This window comes from Triplophysa rosa, linkage group LG5, assembly GCF_024868665.1.
Source record: "Triplophysa rosa linkage group LG5, Trosa_1v2, whole genome shotgun sequence".
NCBI lineage: Eukaryota > Metazoa > Chordata > Actinopteri > Cypriniformes > Nemacheilidae > Triplophysa > Triplophysa rosa.
The window spans coordinates 13,815,948-13,839,453 of NC_079894.1; the positions used below are offsets into that span (position 1 = coordinate 13,815,948).

Sequence of the window (23,506 nt, forward strand, 5' to 3'; positions counted from 1 at the left end):
GACAGATTGATTCCAAGAGATCAGATTATAAATGTAACAACCCTGCTGATAAACACAAAAGAAACCATCACAGAAATTAATGGTTTCCATTTAAATTCAATTGTGTTTCATTATCTTTTTTCATTAAAACCATTACAAAATTGTAGTGTTTTGGGCATTATTCCAAAAGGATTAATCTGCAAGATCATGTCCCCACCATCCTTACCCAAATTGATGCCCTTGGATGAAAGCCATGTATTAGCAAACATGTTGCTGGCATAAATAGATATTGATTGTATAAACAATACATTTTTGTTGTAAGAAATACACAAGCCCCATTGTGTTTTTAATTCCAACGTATATAAGGCAAAAACCTTAATTTACCTTAATTTTCACCAAAACAACCTATAACACTTTTAGTGATGAAAATGAAATTAAATCAAAAATCATTTAAATATATGCAACTTTCATCCACAGTTGACATTTAAGAATGTTAAGCATCAAGACAAATTGTTATTAATTATTAATTGTCGGTAAAACCAAATTAAATGTGTTAGTTGCTACCCAAATGAACCTGAAATTAACCCTGTTGTATAATAAGTATTGGTTTTAGTACCACTGGGTCATGAGGTTAAACATACCATTATTTGACCCCAAAATATAATGGTTTGCCATCGTCTCTGCTCCAGAGGAAAAAGAGTTTGAATGAGCCTCGTTTTTGAGGCATGCGTAATAAAGGGAAAATGTCAAAAAGAATGATTTGCATATTCTCCTATTAGGAATGATTGCATTGAATATCGAATTTGAAAATCACTCTATTCATGTAAAAATGTGTAATTGCATGGCTTGCTAGATGACTAAAGCCTTTCTCTCCTATGTTTCTTCTCTCCAAATTAAAATGTATGAGGGGAGGCGTAAAATGTGTGCACAGCTTCCACACCAAACAGCTGCCATTAGAGCTTCAGATGATAAAGGATAGACCAATGACAGCCTTTAAATTGCGTATCAGTTTCCCCAAGCAGATGAAACCTTGAAGTCAGAATCACGTCAAAGAAGATATTTTGAAAAATGTGGGTTACCAAAAACCGTTGGTCCCTATTGACTTCTATTGTATGGACACAAAACCAATGAAAGTCAATTGGGACCAATGGTTTTTGGTTACCAACATTTTTCTAAATATCTTATTTTGTGTTCTGCAGAAGAAAGAAAGTCATACAGGTTTGAAATGACAAAAGGCTTTGTAAATAATGACAGAATTTTCATTTCAAAGGTGAATACATTAGCCAAAGACACTTCTGAAAAATACTGATAGGCCATTCATTTATATATCTCAAAGCCCCTGAGAGTTAAAAAAGTGTTGCTGGAGGTACACCAGCACAACTTGGAAATTTTCACAAACACGTGATTACCGAATTCAAGTGTTAAAGCAGAGGTACTTTTTACATGTCCCTGAAAGAGTTAGTCAGGAACCATTTGATGCTCCTCCACAGTACTTGCATCTTATTATATACAATTAAGATCATTGTAGATTGTGCTTGATTAATAATGACTTGATTCGTAAGCAGGTTTTAGTAAATGGCTGATATAGAGGTTGTCTGCCAGGGCAGCTTTGAAGTTGCATTTTTGAGAATAATGGGACATGACTCACCTTTCCTAGTCCTGTCCTCCTCAGCCTTTTCAATACAGATGCTACAGCTATTCTGACTGGGGGAAGGACTCCACAGATTTGTTCTAAAAAGATGCTAATTGAAAGCCCTCACATTTGCCAGACACTTTTATCCAACATAACTAGCAGTGCATTCAAGAATGCATTTAATCATTGTGTGTGTTTCCTGGGAACTGAACCCATGAGCTTTGCAGTGCTAACGTAATGCGTTACCAATTGAACCACAGGAATAAACTTAAAAAAGACAACAACATTGTACATTAAAGGGATAGTCTACCCAAATATGAAAATTCATGAATTACTCATCCTCAAGTTGTTCCAAACCTGTATACATTTCTTTGTTCTGTTGAATACAAAGAAAGATATTTGGAGGAATGTTAGCAACTGAGATTTCTGGGACATCATTGACTACCATGTAGAAAAATGTATTGTATCTTTTTTTGTTATGTTAAACACAAAACAAGATATTTTGAAGAATTTAGGAAACAAACAGTTCTGAGAAACATTTGACTACCATTTTTAACTACCCCAGAAACTTCAGTTGCTAACATTCTTCCTAATATTCTTTGTGTTCAACAGAACAAAGACCTTTATACAGGGGGGAGTATGACAGAATTTTCATTCTTGGGTGTACTATCCCTTTAAGCTGCTTTCCTGTAGCTCAACTGGAAGAGTGTGATGCTACACTCTAAAAAGTGCTGGGTTGTTTTTGACACATGCTGGCTAAATATTAGACAGAACACACTGCTGGGTTAAAAATTACCCAATGTTGGGTTATTTCAACCCAGCTGCTAGGTTGTTTCCTCTCATGGTTGGGTAAAGACAGCCCACCAAATGGGTTAAAATAACCCAGCATCGGTTCTGTCCTATATTTACTGTACCCAGCGTGGGTCAAAAACAACCCAGCACATTTTAGAGTATCGGTCACATAAGTTCAAATTTTAAAGCCCGAATTGACTATAAATTGTGTTTGATAGAAAGTCAATAGAATATGAGCTTGTATTTTAAGCTTGTCATTCAGTCTGTTTACTATACCGATGAGGCCATCTTGCACATTAGCCATTTTAAATTGTCCTAAAATGCACCGCTGGAGCCTTGTGAATACTGTATGCTGAGGGAGCCTTTGATCATCTCTTAGTTTCTATTGGCAGTCAGTCAGGCTCTGTTAGAAGTCACATGCACACCCTGTTGTCCATAGCCTCAGGAAAGCTAGACTGACACCTGTGTGTTCTGTGGAAGACCAGGCTTTTCAAGGGAACAACACTTTCTCTCTGTGCATAAAAGGGTGAACATTTATAAAGGGTTTTATTGAGTGCAACCACTTCAATCACAATAGAGAAAAACATAAAAGCCTGCAGAGAGACCGTGTCCGTCTGGGAACTTCTCTCAGTTTTTGCTTATTGCTTACGTATTATTTGACTAAATACTGTACACACGAAAACAATACTGTTTGTCTTTCAGTCTTGCAGTAATTTCACATTACCTGAATGACTAGCTTACACACATGTGAATAATGAAGTAATGCATTACATTTTTATGAAATAAATAATTTCATGAAATTTCTGTGAAGAGAGATATTTAGAAGTTTAAATAATAAATCCCATTAGGCATAATCATTTTTTCGAAGTAAAAAGGATGTAACTATATTTCAGAGAAGAATGTGAGCTACAAATTCTACTAATACATTCTAATAATGTTCAATGATCATCTGTTATATCTGTTATAATGATATACCTGTTTATACGGATCATTGCATATTAAATTTGAATAACATATGTTCATTGTGGTCAAACAATGCCTGAAATCCTCCCACTTGCTTTTATAAAGGCTTTCATGCTCCAGCACTTTCTGTCAATTTATGTAAACCATAGCGAACTGCTTAACACAATAAATGTGAATTACGTTTACGTTTACTTTCCATTGATAGTCCCAAAAACTTTACACATAATATAACTGTGTTTAGTATATAATGATTAGTCTTTGCAATTGTTAGAAAATCTTCTCACAAAAGCTCATAAATAATCAGTATATGACCCATGTTTGTATTCATATCTCTATTCGATTAATCAGTCAAAATGCAGTTTTGTGTCTTTGGTGCATATTTGATTTTAGATGCATTTACATAATACATAACATTAGTTATTCAGGTGTTTTAAATCTTTTCACCTCTTGTCAACTGTCATCTAGCATCATGCTTTCTTGTAGCCGATGACCTTGTGAGTTAAGCTGCAAGAAAGTATTAAGTCCCCAGGGCTCATAGACGCTCTCTAAGGCAGAACACACGGATGTCAAGGTCCCCCTGTCTGTGGCAGAGATGCAGGCAGATGGTTGGGATAATTACTTAAAGCCTGAGGAAGATAGTCATGCAGTCCGCTGCATGAAGAAACATTATCATAGATTGAAAATGTCTTCAGGCGGCCCACAGGGGTGACACTCAAACAGGAAATGCACAGAAAAGTATAACTGCTGTTGCAGAAAGGACAAAGTGTTGATTTGACATTGGTGAACATTTGACATAAATTGCCCTCTATGTTCAGCAAAGCAGGACTGGTGGTAAAAGCTGTGGTGCTATAAAAGAATAAAGAGTTTATTCATATTCTGTCATTATTTACACTTGCTCATGTTGTTTTTGAAAGGTATGACTTTTATATTTAATGAAGGTTAAATGGTAACCTATGTGAGCTGTGAGCCGTACCTCCAAAATGACTAAAAAAGAGCATGAAAATATAATAAAGCATACAACAATACAAAAAGCAATGATGTGAGTAAATGATGACTGGGTGTTCTTTTGTATGTAGGCCTACTATTCATTTAATAACACAGAGACACATGGTGTACTTAATAAATACAAAAATGTATTATATTTGTGACCCTGGACCACAAAACCAGTCATAAGCATGGGTATTTTTTAGCAATAGCCGTAACATTGTGTGGGTCAAAATGATCAATTTTGTTAAGATATTAAGTAAAGATCATGTTCCATGGAGATATTTTGTAAATTTTCTGCCATAAAAATATCAAAACTTTTTGAGTGGATGCCACAAAATGTCGAACAAAAATGTCCGGAAACACTGTAGTCCCGAACAGTATAATCTACTCATCAAAAATAAGCAAACTGTACTCAAAACTGTGAAAAAGTTCATTTATCTATTTTGATATTTTGAGTTCCAGGGACACAAAAATAATAAGTCACTTAACTAAAAAAAAAATTATATCTTCCAATGACGTCAGAGCGATTCCCAGCATGCTTTGTGTGGACTGGATAATGGCAGTAAATCTCGAAATAAAGTGTTATTTTATGTATTTATATAAAAATTACAATGGGAGGAGGCTTATACATGTTTAGTATTCTCTTCTATTCTGTTATTTAAAGAGTTTTGGGACATTAGTGATTTTAATGAGGTAACCATTGTGCAGACGAGTAGAGCATTTGCTTACGAGGAAAACAGACTCATTTCAAATTTTATTTAAAGGCATTACATTGATAATGCTACAGCTGTAATTGGCTGTTGTTCCTTCATGACAACATTGATAAGTGAAACTCAAGTAAATGTAAAATGAAGTTTATTCAAAATGAATTATTTTGAGTTTACTATACTTATGTGTTTAGTGTTCTTTACTCAAAAGAATTGAGTTATCAACTAATAAGTTTCCAAAAATGTTTTGAGTTATCTTAACTTATCAGGGTTTACAGTGCACAAATTCCGCTTGCTGCTGCCCGCTCTTTGGAAATGACCCACTCAAGTTTGGTATCTATGTGAAACTTAGCATTTCTGCTTTTGGGTTTATCTACGCTCCACAACATCATTACAGTGGTAAGCCAATAGAGCATTCAAACAAACCTGTTTCTTCTTAGCAACGGCCTGCTACAGCACCTCTGATTAACAACTTCAAAGGCAATTTTCGATTTTTTGCACCTTCAGATTCCAGATTTTCAAATAACTGTATCAACCAAATATTGTCCTATCCTAACAAACCATACAACAATGGAAAGCTTATTTATTCAGCTTTCAGATGATGTATAAATCTAAATGTCAGAGAATTAACCCTAATGACTGGTTTTGTGGTCCTGGGTCACATATTTGATAAATAGTAAAAAGTAAATAAAATATTTTTTATCAGCCAACTTTGAGTACTTTATCAAATCAGGAAGAATCAAGAGGCACTGAGAGGCTCACTTGATGTGTTTATGGTGTGAGTACTATAGGCGAGTCTCTTCTTGCTTTATGTGAGAGGCTCCTTCAATTTGCTTTGAGAACTCTGACACATCCTCAATGGGGCATTTTTGACGAGTCATTGAAGTACTTGAAACTACATTCACCTACAGAGCTTAGCAACATTTTTCGATAAAGTTTCATTTTTTTGAGTGTTAAATATAATTGTCCAAAACTTACTCGCACAGCAGGTGTTTGGATGTTCCTCAAAACAAGGACTTTTTAGACTTGGCACGTTATTTAAGCGTAGAATAAAACTCGCAGGAATTAAGGTGTCTGTTCTAATTTCAATAAAAGAACTTTGAAAGTTAATAACAGAGGCTAAAGAGTGATTATATTACATATCATATGAGTGACTGATTTTGAGCCGGAGCACAGACCTGCAATTACAGCAACACCTGATTGCCACGTCAGAACCTGCAACATTTATTAAATACTCCTGAGCAACTGCTCGCTATCTGATAAATAAGGCCAATTTAATTAAATTCTCTGGATTTAGTGATTCATGTACACACGTCCACTCTTTCAATTAGCATTGCTGTAATCTCTGACTAATAGATTGGGTGGAAACCTCCACAAAGGTGACGAAAAGGACGTTTTATTTGCCACCTTACTCATTCGAAGATAATTACTTATACAGGTGTTAAGTGAAGAAGTATGTCATTTATTGCCCCCCAATCTGCTGATAATAATGGCTTCAAAACACACAGATTGTTTACACTTTATGGCACTGGTCTATAAAAAAGAAAAAAATCATGCTGCCCCGCGGAAACATATCTGGCTCTTCGCTTATTCACAAAACATCGTTTATGGTCTTCTGATCAATGAAGGTGGTTCATGTCATTTGCTCATGCATCACCATCTGCTGTTTTCTCCCAGAGTTCAGGTGATGTCATCTCTGATTTGCTTTGTTCTCATCCGTTTCTAAACTTTTAAAAGTGTGTGTTGCTTTGGTAGCATCCGTCTTATTCACAAATGCCCCGTAACTATTGTCAAAAATCCAGTTTATTATACAACACCATATCACAAGAGTTATATATCACAACATGACAAGTTTTTATTTCTGCTATAATACACAGCCATCCACTTTAAACAGCTGTTTGTGAGTTTGGCCTTGTGGAAAATCACCACATATTGATGCCCATAACTCTTGTTGATAGTATCTTCTGTTAGGGACTGAATTGTTTTTATTATGGCTTTAAGGGAATTTTGATGATCGCAACAGACCGCGCTGAGTTCAGCGTGACTGCGTGTCGTGTCTCACAAAGTTTTCTGTTTGTAAGTGATGTGCTATAGCTCATTGTGCCCTCCGACTCAGAGTGCCATACTGCTCATGCCAAATGACTAGGCTCTGCTCATCCATTTTCCTCTATCCGTAAATGGCCCAAAGAGAGGTGCCTGTTCCATAACACTCTATGAATCACCAAACTTGATACTTTCCTCCAGCCTGACCATATGTACAGGTGAAGATACAGCATTAGAGAGAAACATGAGACCACATAGCTTGCAACGGCACACATGTGCCTTACTAAAGTTCAAGGTAGCATCTAAACCAACTGCTGGAGCATCTTGCTCAAAGATGTTTATATATCAGGTATTCTTGCATTAGACTATTAGGAGATAGGAGGTCAATGACAAACTGCATGTAGCAGAAAAATATGTAAAGTTAGTGCATCAAAGCTCCCAAATACAAAAAGTTTAATAATAGGTTTTCATAGAAATGTAAAATTTAGAGCCCAGAGTCCAGATATAAACGTTTTTGCTTTAATCGTTTTTTTTTGTTTGTCGAACACCCACTTTGAAGTTCTGTGCCTGCTGTTGTTTGTTATTGATTAATTATGATAACACTAAAAGTCATGTTTAATGTAAAATTTATAGTATAAATGTCCATTAGTAGTTTAGATTTAAAATGGTTTTTGAAGGGATATAGTTCACCAAAGAATGAAAATTCTGTCATGAATTACTCGCCCTCATGCATGTCATTCGACAACCTTAAGACCTTGGCTCATCTTCGGGACACAAATTAAGATATTTTTAATTTTTAAAGTCTCCAACCTGGGTTGACGAGAGCACACGCCACATACTCCTGCATCAGCACCATATGCATGCGTCATGTGCTCATGGGAATGCGAGTATAGGAGACTGACATGAAAGAGAGGACATTTTTGAATAAAGTCGTTATTTCTCTTTTTGTGAACAAAAAGTATTCTTGTCATTTCATAAAATTAAGGTTGAATCACTGTAGTCACACTGACTGGTATTTTAACTGGTTGGACCATTGGACTAATAAGTCAAAACTTTAACCATGTGTTCCTCCCACTCAATTGTTAAAAATGTTACTGCTTCCAAATGCATAGATAAAATGCATGCATAAATACAAGTTGGAGAAAAAAATCTGATCGTGATTAAACCTGAAACAATGTAATAAACGAGTAAAACCAACTCATAAAGTTCGGGCTACTTAATATTAGATCACTAAATTCAAAGGCAGTTATTGTAAATGTTAATTACAGAAAACAGATTTGATGTACTCTGCCTTACCGAAACCTGTCTTAAACCAAATGATTATTATGGTCTAAATGAGTCTACCCCACCAAGCTACTGTTATATGCATGAGCCACATCCGGTTGGTTGAGGTGGTGGTGTCGCAACTATCTATAGAGACTTTCTTACTATAACTCAGAGAACAGGGCATACATTTAATTCAAAATTTAACTCATTTGAAGTGCTTGGCTGAACATAATTGTGCCAAACAAAAGTAAAAAATCATTGCTTTCTCTCACATTGGCTACTGTGTATAGACCCCCTGGTCCCGACACTGATTTTCTGAAAGAGTTTGTGGACTTCTTATCGGACCTGGTAAGTGTTGATGAAGTACTTATTTTTCTGAGATTTTAATATCCACGTAGATAGTGCAAATGATGCATTAGCAGTGTTGTTTACAGAGCTACTACATTCTTTCGGAGTAATACAACACATCAATAGACCCATTCATCATTTTAATCATACACTAGACTTGAGTATATCTCACAGAGCCGATTTAACCAATATAGATATTATACCTCAAAGCGACGATGTCACCGATCACCATCTCATAACATGTGCACTGCGCACTGCAGATTCCAGCCGTATAACTCGTTATCGACAAGGTAGAACGATTACCTCGACTACTAAAGATAGTTTCGCAAAGAACTTGCCAGATCTGACTCATTTAAAAACCATACCAACAAACATAGAATCGCTCGATGATATGACCAGCAACATGGGCACTATTTTCTCTAACACATTAGAAACTGTCGCACGCACCTATGAAGTAAAAAAGATTAATGAGAAAAGCATAGCACCATGGTACAATAGCACCACTTGCCCCCTTAAAAGAGGAACACATAAACTGGAGTGCAAATGGAAACTAACCCAATTCGAGGTCTTTAAAATTGAGTGGAAAGAGAGTGCAAACTGTTATAAAAAGGCACTAAAAGCGGCAAAGGCTGAGCACCTCCGAAACCTCATACAAATGAACAAAAACAAGGTTTTTATTTAGTACAGTTGCCAAAATTAACAAATAAACAGACATCACCTGACCTGGATATTGTAAGGCACCACCCGCTGGTCCAATGACGGTATCCAGAGGCGTGGCGAAGGCTTCACACGTGTTCTTGTCTTCCTTTGTTTAGTGAAACAGTATTTGAATGAAAGCATATTTCACTTAATTACCTCTATTTTATCTGACTCCAATTTAATAATATCTCGACTTCTCATTTAGTTTACGTTTAACTTTTATCATTAATAATTGTAAAATTTGGATGGATGTCTGATTCCTCTGTTTTATTCTAAATTACACTCCTTCATCCGATTCTCAATGTCGCTTAGAGTCTCGCGCAGTCCGTTATACGCGGATCTCACAGTCACAAACTCGCCAGTCTTGGTCACTGCCAGAGGTTTCTATGACTAGTAATGCTCAGATGGCCGTCTCCAACCAGCACTTCCTGAAACATTATTTGATCTAGTCCCCTTAGACTATGACAACTTAACTAAAGTAATGATTATTTCCAACCAGAGGTCATGACCACTCCACTCTCTATATCTTTATCTTATGTTTATTGTATTGTATTTCTCAATTGTTTATACCCATAGGCCCTTATTTAAGTCATTGTGTACTGTATTCTATTGTGTTATGGTCTCTGTGTACTGTTGTTGCTGTTTATGTGTTCTGGATGCTCCTGTCACCAAAACAAATTCCTTGTATGTGCAAACATACTTGGCAATAAAGCTCTTTCTGTCACGAAATGTGGTGTGAAGAACCCAAATGCAGGCAGGCAGTAAGGGGTTAACAAGAAATATTTATTTTTACACAAAACACGCAAAACAAAAACCCACAGTGGGGAACAAAACACGATAATAAATGGAGTAACTAAACAGGCACATAAACTCACTAACCTAAAATACAAAGACTAAGGACCACACTGGAAAAACTACAATAAACTAACAGACACTAAACTCACGGAACAGGAACACACAGCACTAGGCACGGAATCAAGACGAACAGGCATGAATACAATACACGGTACAATCCACAAGCACAGGACAAAGAAACAAGAGGGTATATATAGGGAAGACAGACAAAGGATAACGACACGGGGCAGGTGTGGGTAATGAAACACTCAGGGAAAGATAACGAGGAAACGAGATGGCGGGAACAGAGACGAGACACTGGAGAGAACGTATATTATTGTCAAAAGGACAATAATATGTTTCTCTCCACACATAACCAAAGACTTTGTCATGGCTCTGCTACAGGACCAAGAAAAACATGACTAAATGAAGCAGAGCCATGACACTTTCTGATTCTGATTCTGATAGAGATAAATAGACCAATCTTACTTCCTCTGACGAGCTTTATATAATCATGCCATAGTTTCCTATGTACACTTAGTTAGAATAATATTACAATAACCAGAGGTTTTGGTGACTTGCCCTATTTAGATTGGTCAGACAACCTATGTGCTGTTCTAAACGGAAGCGATAGCCCCTACGGTCTAATGACACTTAAACTAATGCCAAGTAGTTAGCCGGAGCTCTAGAATCTCAGCTGGCGTGCCCAATGCTCCACCTAATACAGGATTCTAGTCCGTCACTAACCTGAACGTAGATTTGCGGTAATAAAGGATATAGCGTGATCTACTAAAGTTTATAAACTCAAAACAATACAGAATGAATTCAAACATAACAATTTATTAGCCAGGCAATGGAAGCATAATTCAAAATCCAATTCAAGGTTCAATTCAATAATCAATGGCAATCAATATAATTCAATAACAAATAATAGAAGATCATAAGAAATAAAGCAAAGAGAAGTTCAATGTTGCATACCAGGCAAGAGACGACACACAAGAATTTGTGCGGGAGATCTGGCTACAGATTCCCCGATATTTTTGTCAACCTTCCTTAAATACCAAACCAGAACAAAGCATTATGTAAATATTCTTTAGAGTTAGGAATTTGGCTGTGATTGGGTCTTGTGATCCCTGGGGCTGTACTTAATCTGCATACAGTAGGTGATTGGTGAAAGTTACCAAATGTGTGAGAAATGTTCCAGCACTGAGGGAAGTTTGTTAAGTTCTCACAAAACTTTGTCATTACATTGTTGTTATGGGAGTGAGACCATTGTACCAGTTGCACTGAGACCTTTTGGATGTTACCAAACATGTGTATGTTTTTTGTGTATGTGCCGTGTTCTTTTCTTCTGTGGCTTTTGGGTGTCCTGCATTGAGTGAGAGGGGAGGAAAGGAACGGTTGGGGGTGCAGGGTGAGGTCTGCATTTGTGATTCACTTGTATGCGTTGTTTGAGATGTAGATGTTAGCTCAGTAGGGAGTTTGTTGTACTGGAGGGAGTCCGTTGTTTCTCAAAGGAAGGTGTCGTTTTGGCTCAGGTTTCTCACTGTATTGAGAGATGCTCTCTGTCCTTTTCCCGAGATGATTATCTTTTGATCAGGAATCGGTGTGTTGTTCTTTCAGGAAGGGGTGCCCTTTTGGCCTAGGTTCCCCACTGTGCTTAGAAATGTTCTTTGTTTCTCAGGAGAAGAATAATCTCTGGTAGGGACATCTTGGCTCCGACCTTACAATATTCCGCCGCACCTTAGGACCAATGACTTCATGAATTTCTTCGTACATTTTTTTGTAAATTATGGATTACCTCAGGGATCGGTTTTAGGACCCTTGTTATACTCCATATACATGCTGCCCCTTGGCAACATTATTAGAAAACATGAAATTAGCTTCCACTGTTATGCAGATGATACTCAGCTATATATCTACCTTGAATCCAGCGGAAGTATCTCAGCTCCAAACAGCTTTCGTTTATCAAGGCGAGATGTTAAAGGGTTACCAGGAACAGTTTAACAATTTAAGAGTTGCAAACGTAAATCCAATAGCAAGCACAATGGTCATAACATGTAATCAAAGTAGTATAAACGCTTGGTAAGGCAGTAAGGGTGTAACTGGCAATACTTTGCAACGTGGCTGGTATGGTTTGTTTAAATATGGCCGACACAGGAAGTGAGGGCGTGGCATGAAAGTCCAGTCTAGAATTCCGGAGATGGCTCTCTCTGGTGGGTGGCTGGTTGACTAGCAGCCCAAGTCATTACAACATGACAGCAGTTTGAAGTTATAGCTGCACTCAGCTACATATGCTATTACTATCTTCCCTGCTTATAACATTCCTCTGTTGTCTGATATCGGTCACAAAATGAGACCTAACAATTTCAACAAATGAAATTTCCTAAATCACAATTAATGAACTCTCCTTGTTATTTGTAAACATTTACTCAGTAACTTTTAATCAAAGTCACTGAGTGCAGCTGTGACACGTCAGAGAGGATCTGGCCCTCCCGGCTGAGACTGGTTTCTCCTGAGGTTTTTTCTCCATTTATTTATTATTGGAGTTTGATAAATAGGGCCGTGTTCTTGCTCACCGGGAGACTGCTATATTAGATGAGCTTAAAGGTTCAGTAAATTCCATTAACATTGTTTTGTTAGAATGAGCTTACTTGTTCTACAAACACCACGCACTGAACTGTGTTTTACCTTTTCTGTGTTTTCAAATTTTCTGCTGTAAGGCTGCTTTGGAATAATGCACATTGTGAAAAGTGCTATATAAACAAAATTGAATTGAATTGAATAGTTGCATTGCTGTCTATGGGGGGGGGGTGAAAGCTCACAGACTTATTTGAAAATATCTTAATTTGTGTTCTGAATATGAAAGAAGGTTGTGGAATGACATAAGGGTGAGTAACTAATGACAGAATTTCCGTTCTTCAATTAACTATCCCTTTAAGAAGTTTTTTGAAAAGTGCAAGCTTCAGATTAATATAGAGCATTACATGAGCTATGTACTCCAAATGTATATTACTAGCAATGTATCAGCATTCTGTTTCATTGTCTTTTGTTAGATTCATTTTCGTCTCACACAATATGATTACCATACTCTTCCTAACAAGTGTTGTGAAGGTGTCAGAATAAATCGCCTATGGGAATGTTCACGCACACATCCTCTCAGTTCTGTGCTCTGAACCAGTTCTTTCTTATTTCAAGAGACCGTTTCCCTTGTGAGCTGTTGTCACAGCCACTTTCTACGTGTTTTACTTCACACCTCAACAAATTCGTTTCTAGCTGTTTCCAGCTGCCATCGGTATCTGTGCATGCTTTGCATATGTCTGCTCTGATTTGGCATAAGTAACAAACAGGTGTCAGAGTAAAGTGGCAGCCATGTTATAGGAACAAGCAGGTTAAATACTTAGCTTTAAAGCACAAGATCAGCAGTCTGAAAAACTGACAAGTGAGATTTGAACTGCCATGTTTTTCTAAACAGCACAGAGCATGATGGTGATAGCCAATGTTTGGAGACACAAAATTCCACCTACTGTTGCCAATTTTCCACAAGCTCAGTCAGACACATTTTAGTTTGATCATTTATTATTATCATTATCATTTATTGCATCGTAAATGAATATTGGGAGGAACCATGTGGCAGTAGAGTTAGATCTTAAGGATGGAGAGAGTAAAATACAGGAACGAAGACACCATTAAGGGCAATTCCTCTCAGCACATCAAAGAAATAAAATCAAGCCTTTGATGCAACACATCAACACGACCAGTGAGATTAATGCAATAATCCATAAATCTGTGCAACAGGAATCAGTGGCTGGTCATCTTGTTCTTTTTTAAAGATTTGATGCACATTTGTTGCAATCATTAACCAATACACTAATGTAAAATACAACTATTGTTTTGAAGATATGATTTTATCCCACAGATTCATCATGTGTAAATATATTTGTTCGTTCTTCCCTAAAGACCTCTTTACGACTTCTGTCTAATTCCAACGCTCGCAGGGGTTCATTGACACGCAGAGTGAAGGAGCTTTAATTTGTCACGGAGGGGTTAGAACAACATGCTGTGCTAATTGAAGACATCAACAGAAATGTGAAACGTGATCATGAGAGAGAGGCTGTGGTGCATTGTCAAACCCATTTAATGCCATAAGCAGCTCAGTTTTATTCCCTGCTGTGCCCTACTGAATGCTCTAATTCATCTGCAATGCTTTAACATAAGGCTGTCTCTGTATAGTTTTGTTTTACTGCTTCGTGGTCAAACATTTAACAATTTTGCATCAAAGATTATAAAACATACTTTTGTTTTGATGTGGGCTGTGGCTTTTAAGAAAATGAAATGAATGTCAATTATAGTTTACATTACAAAGGGGTGGTTTCCCGTACAGGGTTTAAGACTAGTCGTAGACTAAAATGTTAGAGCTGTCTAAACTGAAAACTGCTTGCACTGACACAACTTAAAATACAGCAGTGCCATTGTTTTGTCTCAAGATGCACAACTGTAATGCTTGTATGTAAGACATGTTTGTTTTACAATGTACCAATTAGCTAAAGCCTAGTCCTGGTTTAAAATTAATCCCTGTGCGGGAAACCACCCCTAGGTGTTTAACAACACGACTAACCTGCCACCTTGTGGTCAGCAAACAGTTTTTAGTTGACAGTAAAAAAATCTTTATGACCTGAGTACAAATATTGAAAAGAACAGTTTTATACTTAAATACAGATATTTATGACCCAGCTATAGTATTTTTTGGTGGTTTACTGTTTTCTACATAAAATCATCCTACATAATACAACAAATATTGATTTATTTCATTTTAACTGAGTAGGACGGTGTCAAAATTTGAAATCATAGTGAAATTAATGGTTGAAATCAAACTTTGATGCTCCTGATCTCATAATTTGATTTTGATACTTTAGCCTGGATTTCCCAGACATAGGTCACATTAGTATAAAATGTAAATAAAGTAGGGCTGTGGGATTCACATTTTAATTTTAAGAAAAAAAATGATAGCATAAGGATAGGATTTTTTTATTGCATAAAAACATATTGCATATTAGTTCATTTCAAAGGTATTATGAAATAAGCAAATCTGACTGTACCTTTGTACATTAGATTTCATCTTGGGAATTTTTGCTTTTAATTGTCTTTAAAATTTGATTGAATTTGAGCAACTGCGGTATTTCAATACAAAACATACATTAAATAGGCTATAGCCCCATTCTTGTTATTTTTTTATCAATAAAAATAAATAATTCAAGCAAAACATTGTGTATTCTTGCATTAAAACAAATTTTCTCTCAAGTCTTTTATTTATTAAAGGCAAAATGAAGACGTCACTCACTGTGATTCCAAATAACATGCCTCAATTCGAAGACAAGATCTGTAAAAGGGCACATGCAAAAAATATCTTCTTGTCATGCACACAAGTTCTGTCGTGAGAGAAACACACAACCATGGGAAGGGTATCGATATTCATACAAAAATACTTTCTCTTATGAAAACTGGAGTTTTACAATGAGTTTTCTATTACAGTGAAGGAGCTCTAAGACAGATATATCAACAGAATAAATCACCAAATATCATGTCTGCTCTGCTGAGCATCTATTCAACTAAACTTTTTGTTAATCTCTTACAAACAACAAATTTTTTTTATCTTAACATTCATGTGTTATATATTTACATACGGACCTTAAACCTCTGTAATCTAATCACACAGTAATTCAGCTATCAGTGTATTATCCAATTGACTGGATGTATGACACACAACTGAAAACATTCCATTGAAGGTGAAAATGTATGCTATGTACAATGACATAATATTTAAGTTATCTCTGAATTCACAGTCCTTATCCAAAATCACTACCATCTAAACCTGGTTTTACCTGCCAATTTGAAGTGCCGCAAATACAGTAACATCCAACAAGAACTCAAAAACCAATCTGAAAAATATAGAGCTACTGATCCAATCATTAAACTAATCTGACCTCATGATTTAACCCCACACCTTAACTTCATTTAACACTTCAACATTCTTTAAATATGTCGCACGAAACTTGACTGATGATCCTTACAATCCAATAGGACACTTGCTTTGGGCTTTAATCCTGTATCTCTTTCCAAACATATTTGGGTATTATCACACATAAAACTGAGTTACTGATACTGTCTCAGCCATCGCCTGTTTGGGCTTATCTCGGTTCCTTAGATCTTTACACGAAAGTGTGGTTCCGAAGAAGATAGGAGTGTTATCTGTGGCTGATATATTGTTAATTTTCTTCCAAGTTTGGAAGTCTCTTCACCAAAGATTTGTGGTCAGTTTTGATGCTGGCCAGTAGGCCACCCGTGTTTCCCTCTGATCCGGAGTAATTGATCTGATCTCCTTTTAAAGTTGTCATTTGACCACCCACAGACTTCAAGATGGCATCACCAGCACAGATATCCCACTTTTTGATGAATGTCACATGTATATAAATATCAGCCTTCTCGTGTTCCTCATCTTTAGGGTCTAGAAGAGCCAGTACTTTATATCCTGTAGAAAGACACCCCAAAAATTGTTGAACTCAGAGCTGTATTTTTACATATTTATTAAAAAAGCCTTTTATTTTTGTATAAATAGTTACATTTGTCATTGTGAAAATCAAGCAAATGTTAATTATATATAAGTGTACATAAAAACGATGCTTTTGTTTTATGCACTTGTATCATATATTCTGTGTTCAATAGACAGGAGAAAATTCTAGGTTTACAGTACCTGCGCCCCCTGCTGGTATAATTTCAGTATTGTTGCCAAATGCTGTTTGAGCAAACTTCTTCACAGTTCCAGAGTGTGAGCGCGACACAATCACCTTAGGAGAGTTTGTGTTATAGGAAGCACGAGGTGCCACACTGGCTCCCTCACCAACAAAACCCCAAGCTGAAGATGAGAGAAAAAATGTTTAAGAACAACACAGTCAAAACAAAACTGTGATGATGTAATGGCAACAATGCCCAAAATACAAAAATACTGATACTAACTTCATAAGATACAAGAAACTAACAGTAACAATAATTTTAGAGCCTATAATAAATATGCCTATATAATAATTTGACGTTTGCTTGCTGCTCCAAATTTCACAGATTTTCTCAAATGGCTTCTGCTTTCTGTGCTGAAAACCATAAGTCAGTCTGGTTTGATTATGTCTGTAAGCCTCAGATAAACACACCTGTGTACCCAGTGAAGGGTTTATGGATCACACCTATAACAGGATCCCCATCCACAGCCACACACACCATGGTGGTGACATACTTCCGTAGATTCTCTGTTTAAAGCGCAAACAATGATAAAAGGATTTACATCCTGGTACACACACATACATACTACAAGACACTTTAAACATAACATATCCTTACTACAATTATAGAACCGTAATACAACTACAAAGTATAAATAAGAACTGGTCAAATATTGAACATGTATTCTAGCAGAGGGTTTATGGTATTGTGATATATTGAGGGCAAATATCACCCAAAAACAACAATTCATTCATCATTTATTAACTCTCAGGTCATACAAAACCTGTTTGACTTACTTTCTTCTGAGTAACACAAAATAAGATATTCTGAGAACTCCTTTTCAGTCGTTTAGTGTCTATAAATTGGAAATCAATAGTAGACAATGTAGGGATGCAGGATTTGTTCAACTTTGCTTTATGAATTTTGAAATGGCCTGTCTATGTGTACGCTTGCTATTTGTGAGATAATCATATAATAAATCACTTATTTCGGGTTAAAAAGGATCAACGTAAAAAAATCGTGCAGCCCAAGACCAGTGCTGTTGTGGTTACAGACATTCTTCAAAATATCTTCTTTCGTGTTCCACACAATAAAATAAGTCATACAGGTTTGAAATGACATTAGGGTGAGTAAATGGTGCAAGACTGTTAAAGACACATATCCAGACCTGTGTATTCCTGGGTGGCATCCAGTGGATCAATCCACACAGTGATCCTCTCGGCAGACACCTCCTTTCCCTCCGAGACCTTCTCCAAAATGTCTTTAGGGATGTTGCGTGTCCATATGGTGGCCTCCCCCTCAGCATTATCATGTTCCTCTGAGTTCACCTGAAAACAGATGAAAAAACAAGAACGCTTGAACTTGTGCATCACTTAAACAGTGGTTTCCTCCAAAATACCATGGCCCATTTTTAGTAAAGACCACTCCAACCCATCGTCACCTGTACCTGTATATGGGGGTAGGTGTTCTTGATAAGGTAGAACATCTTTCGATGAGAGTTCAGATCACCCATTGTGAGCATGTCGTTGGCTCCCTCTTTGGTTTTCCCCTTTGACTTCTCCTCCAAAGTGTTGTCCTCCCTGATCCTCTTCACCTCCCGTCCTCCCAGCTCCGCAGCCTCTATGGACAGAGCTAGCAGATCCCTCAGATCCACAGTACTCTTCTGTCTGAACGATGCAAATCTGCTGGACAAGACCCCGGCGTAGAGGTGATATATTACACCGACCCCCAGTAAACAGAACACGGCGATACCGAGCGGCGACAGCCGAATGCCCATCGGAGCCATCGCGACAGCGAACGAGCGAGCACAGCCAGCGAATAAGAAAAAACGACGACCCGTTTATTAGATGTGTTGCTCTTTCGAAAGCATTTGCACATACGTTCGAATAATACGCCGCAAGGAAAGAAATGATGATGAAAGTTACCGATTTTCTTCACCGGAAAAGTACAAATCGGGTTGAGCGGAAGCACTATGGTGTTGTCATTGGTTGGCGATGTATTCGGTTGTTTCTGTATAAACGTATGACATGTCACCATGAATGATCCATCACAGTGACAGCAAGTGCTTTCTCGTTACAGTCCACGTCCGCTGTTCCGTACCAAATCGAACAGGGCCAAACTGACACCGTGCGTTTTTCTTCCAGGTCATGAAGAACGCGCTGCGAGTGCTTCGACACGACAGAGCGCCCACTACTGTTTCAACATGGAAAACCTCTGAGGAAAAACATGTTTGGGTTGTAGGTACAAAGCGACTTATAAAAGCAAAAACTACAAAACTGTTATACCGTGAAAAGGCAGAGAAAAGAGAGGGATTCTCTAATTTACATACAGATTTTTTCCATGTGCATATTTTTTTTACTACTCCTACTAGCCTACTACTGATAATAGCCTAATTTGTATGAGATATAAAGTTTTCATTATTGTATCATATGTTTTTACCATCACATTAACCACATTTCCAAAACATTTTAATCACTCTTTAAGACACGCCAGTTCCTAAATTTGTGGCACATACTCTCAAAAAGCTTATACAAAAAGCTTATTTACTACAGTACATAATAATAATCATTATCACTAGATTCCTCCACATGGGTAGTTATATACAAATATACCTTATACACAAATATACCGTACATGTGTGTCCTATTTTTTTAGACATAGCAAACATTTTTATATTATTAATATTTATAAATAAAATAACAATAAAGATAATTCTCTCTCGCTAGTTTTGTTTCTGAATTTTTGCTGTCACACCATAGGACACATTTATTCGTCAACTACCCACATACTGTGCACACAGTCTGAAATTCACAGACACAGATGATGCATGAATTTGACCTTTCATTTTTGGTGATCCCACAACGTTAAATATATTGTTCCATAAATAATGATTCAGTATTTTAAATGAAAGATAAGTTTCAGCTTCCAGGTATTAACAACAATACCCAACAGAATAATACAGCATTTACAGTACATCGTAACACACTGCACTGGACCACAAAATTGTCTTCACATATTAAAACATTTACAAAAAACAGCATCTTACATCATACAGTATATTTCTCAGAGCATGATTAGACTTTTTGGTTATTGCAAGTGCAACTGAAAATTCTGTAGCGTTACTTTTTTCCACTTACTAAGAAGCTAACTGAAAAAGTGCAAAATACCAAATATTTTAGCTGAACTTTATTTTGTTAAATATGAGTGCAAAGAGCATTCTAGCGTCGCAGCCAGATCCAGGAGTTGACTACCCAGAATGCAACAGTGAGAGAATAAATGACCATTTCACGCCTGGCTCGCTCTTTATTCTCGAGCTCCAGCAGCTGCAGTCTTCGGTTCAGCTTTATGATCTGTTCAGTCAATCACAACACACGATTAATGGTAATTGTATATCCATCAAATGAAAACGAATGAAGGGTCGAGGAATAAGACGCTACCTGTCGTCGCAATAATGCAGCATCTGTTAAGACAGCATCATCGGAAGTGTTCTCCAGACTAACCTCAAAATTAAAAACAGCAGTTCGACTACAACAAAAAAACAAACGTAACAGTTGTGTACGTTTTTACCCCATAAGCATAATAACATGAACATGAGAAACCTTAAGTAAACGGTTGCAGTTCTTGAACACTTTTGTCTACAAAGACGATTCAAAAACAGATACATGGAGATTAATCAGAGTTGTACAGATATTCAGTTTTAAATCCTAAACTGAAAATTGGCCAATTATTAAAAGAAAAACATCTGTACAACTCTGATTAACAAACTGACACTAACCATGTAGCTTTGCTATCATAAATATAATCGAATGTCAAATCTTGTTATGTGGAAAGAGTTTACCTGCGGTGACTGTCGTCCAGCACCTCCAGGATTTGCTGGTAGGCCCTGCGAGTCGTGTTCTTGATGTAGTTGAGGACCCCACTGGCACCGTTAAGATTCTGACTGTCCTCAGGGCTAATGAGAGGAGGACAGACACGAACCAGACCACGAGATGGTGATGGGCTTGCACTGACAAAGACAAAACAAACATTTTTATACTACAAAAGTTCCCGAAATGAAGACAGTGTGTAGTCTACATAACAATCATATCATAATTATGATCAGTACCATAGTAGACCACAGCTAAACTTTTCATCCAATCAGATGATGCTAGAATAATTCTGCTAGCCAACAATCAGTGACTTTGTTTGCAACTACATAATACTTCAAATAAATTCTTCATATAAATCATAATATATAGTTTGGAAAGCAAAGCTGGCTTTGCTTGTTAAAGCTCCATTACGCTTTATTTTATTAGACTATATTTAGTTACAGTACAAAACAAATTGATATTCAATAAACTGGGCTACATAGACATTTAAAAAAATCCCTCATCGATGTCACATCGGTAATGTGACTGGCGATGACAATAGGTAAGTGAATGACAATGAGAGGGAGAGTGTTTACTCACAAATCATGTTTGTTTATTTGCCCACTGCGGCGCATTGTAGCGTTCTCACTCCTACAGTGCTCCTTCCTTGACCTCAAGTGAGATCGCATCTGTGAAGCAATAGATCACAGATATAGATTAACTTTTTACTTACAGAATCTTAATTGCATGTCTTTCCCCTACTCAAAGTTCTGACTTACTATCTTTAGATCAAATATCTCAAAGCACAGAAACCAATATCATGCCAATTAAGTAATAAAAATATGCCTAGAGAGCATATTTTTCCTTACCTCTTCTCTTTGTTGGGCAGTGGCATTGGCTACTGGTTCTGGCTCTAGGAAGTCCAGGGGTTGATCGTTGAGGGTGAGAACTTGTGGTGGTGTCTTCAGTTCAACTGTCTCTACAGGCGTGGACTGAATCAGATCCAGATCTTTTGGTCTACTGAAGCGAGCGTCATTGCAATCTCCTTGATCAGTTAAAAACAAGCAATAAGTCAGCTGCTGTTTTCTCGAAAAACCTTTTATAAAGAAAATCCTTAAGCTATTATTTGATATGTGATAACACCTGCAACTACAATCCGCTCTGGCACATGCATCATGGTAGTGTGGGATCCACGTATAAGGGAGCCAGGCAGTTCCTCTGATAGGCTGGGGGCAATTTTGAGCCTCTCCGGGATCCGCATCTGTTGACTGATGCCTTCTGTATATTCAAGTTCATAATGGATTCGATTGATCTCTGCCATATCAGCAGAGGGGAAGAAGTCAGCCTCACTCATTCACCTGTAGATATGCACAGAAAATCTCAACACAATACTGTGAATATCTGAAGAGTTTGGTTCCAAAATGAGATAAGTCAGATTTAAAAATATTTCAAAAATCATGTTTTTTTATTGTGCATTCCAATTAATATCAATCAAACTGCAGGTGGTTTGTTTTGATTTAAGCCATAATAACTAAAAGAAACATGCTAACATAATAAAAAACATGATTTTTTTAAACGGAGTCGTCTCATTTTGGAATCAAACTCTTCATCTGTTTTACAATGAACAGCAGACAGATGGAAATTCTTTGCAATACATATGTTTAGGTTACATTAAAGTCCCCTCAGTTATAAGCTTAGGTAGTCTAAATCTGCACAAACCTTAAATTACTGACATAGATTAATGCGGTATGTCACATGGGGCTTTTAATTACAAACATGTTAGAACACGTCGCCCCACAAAGCCATGTCATAAAATATGTAACGTTATGCTATAACAAACACAGCAGCGGGAAATCAAACCACATCCAGTAACTAGTTATAAAAGATTTTTTACGTACTGGTTGGACAGTCAGTCTCTACATGGTATGACCAACAGCAGTATCACGGACCTTATTGAAAACATGATTGATTGCTTGCTTGCTATCAGCAGCACGAGCTCGTTATCACACCTGTCTAACACAAAGCAAACATCTTAGGTACTTACCCGATTATTTTCTCTTTATCTGCAGTTCAGTTGTAACAGATGTGTCGGTCACACATTACAGCCTCAGAGCGTGAGTGTTTTCATTTAACCACTATAAATCCTCGTAACCAAGGTAAAGTACACACCTCTGTAATGTTGCACTTTTTGGCTCCTTGTTAATTAACTTCCATTGAAACAATTAAACAATTTTGTGGTAAGTGGTCATATCGGTTTTTGTATGTGATGTTTACATTCTGTCGCATGCATGGTTGGAGATTTTTGACATCGTTGTTGATTAGCCACCGCTAGTGCCACTGACTTCCGGTTAGCATGTTACGTACGAATGTTGTACTACATATTTTTTCTACGAATCCTACTATGGCGAAAGGAACGCTTATTTATAGTAATTGTTTCACATACTGTATCAGTTATTATATTAAAATATATAACCCAAACATTGTGCAAGTGGCAAAAACTGCCACACACCAGCATTTTCTGTTGCGCCTAACAGTTCCTGTAGTGTAGTGGTTATCACGTTCGCCTAACACGCGAAAGGTCCCCGGTTCGAGACCGGGCGGGAACATCATTTATTTCTAGCATGTCAAATCCCTTT

General features: G+C 37.1%; 2 protein-coding genes and 1 non-coding gene across 4 annotated transcripts; 1 reads left to right on the forward strand and 2 right to left on the reverse strand.

Annotated features, from left to right (window-relative positions):
- Nucleotides 1–15,263: 15,263 nt before the first annotated feature.
- On the reverse strand, nucleotides 15,264–19,180 carry bpnt2 (3'(2'), 5'-bisphosphate nucleotidase 2). Its single transcript, XM_057334740.1, has 5 exons — nucleotides 18,470–19,180; nucleotides 18,191–18,350; nucleotides 17,454–17,549; nucleotides 17,003–17,164; nucleotides 15,264–16,780 (listed from the first exon to the last, which is right to left on the reverse strand). Exons 1-5 carry the CDS (start codon nucleotides 18,806–18,808, stop codon nucleotides 16,518–16,520), a joined length of 1,020 nt encoding a protein of 339 aa, XP_057190723.1. The 5' UTR covers nucleotides 18,809–19,180; the 3' UTR covers nucleotides 15,264–16,517.
- A 280-nt stretch (nucleotides 19,181–19,460) lies between these two features.
- On the reverse strand, nucleotides 19,461–23,506 carry mffb (mitochondrial fission factor b). 2 transcript variants are annotated; one of them, XM_057334742.1, is made up of 7 exons: nucleotides 22,915–23,506; nucleotides 22,014–22,228; nucleotides 21,740–21,915; nucleotides 21,471–21,559; nucleotides 20,861–21,028; nucleotides 20,460–20,517; nucleotides 19,461–20,372 (listed from the first exon to the last, which is right to left on the reverse strand). In XM_057334742.1, the coding sequence occupies exons 2-7, from the start codon at nucleotides 22,222–22,224 to the stop codon at nucleotides 20,241–20,243; spliced, it is 834 nt and encodes a 277-aa protein (XP_057190725.1). In that variant the 5' UTR covers nucleotides 22,225–22,228; nucleotides 22,915–23,506; the 3' UTR covers nucleotides 19,461–20,240. The 2 variants fall into 2 exon arrangements, with proteins under 2 accessions (XP_057190725.1, XP_057190724.1); XM_057334741.1 differs by having other exon boundaries at nucleotides 19,464–20,372; nucleotides 20,460–20,547; nucleotides 22,915–23,423.
- On the forward strand, nucleotides 23,404–23,476 carry trnav-aac (transfer RNA valine (anticodon AAC)). The gene has a single exon. It is a non-coding gene; the product is annotated as a tRNA-Val (tRNA).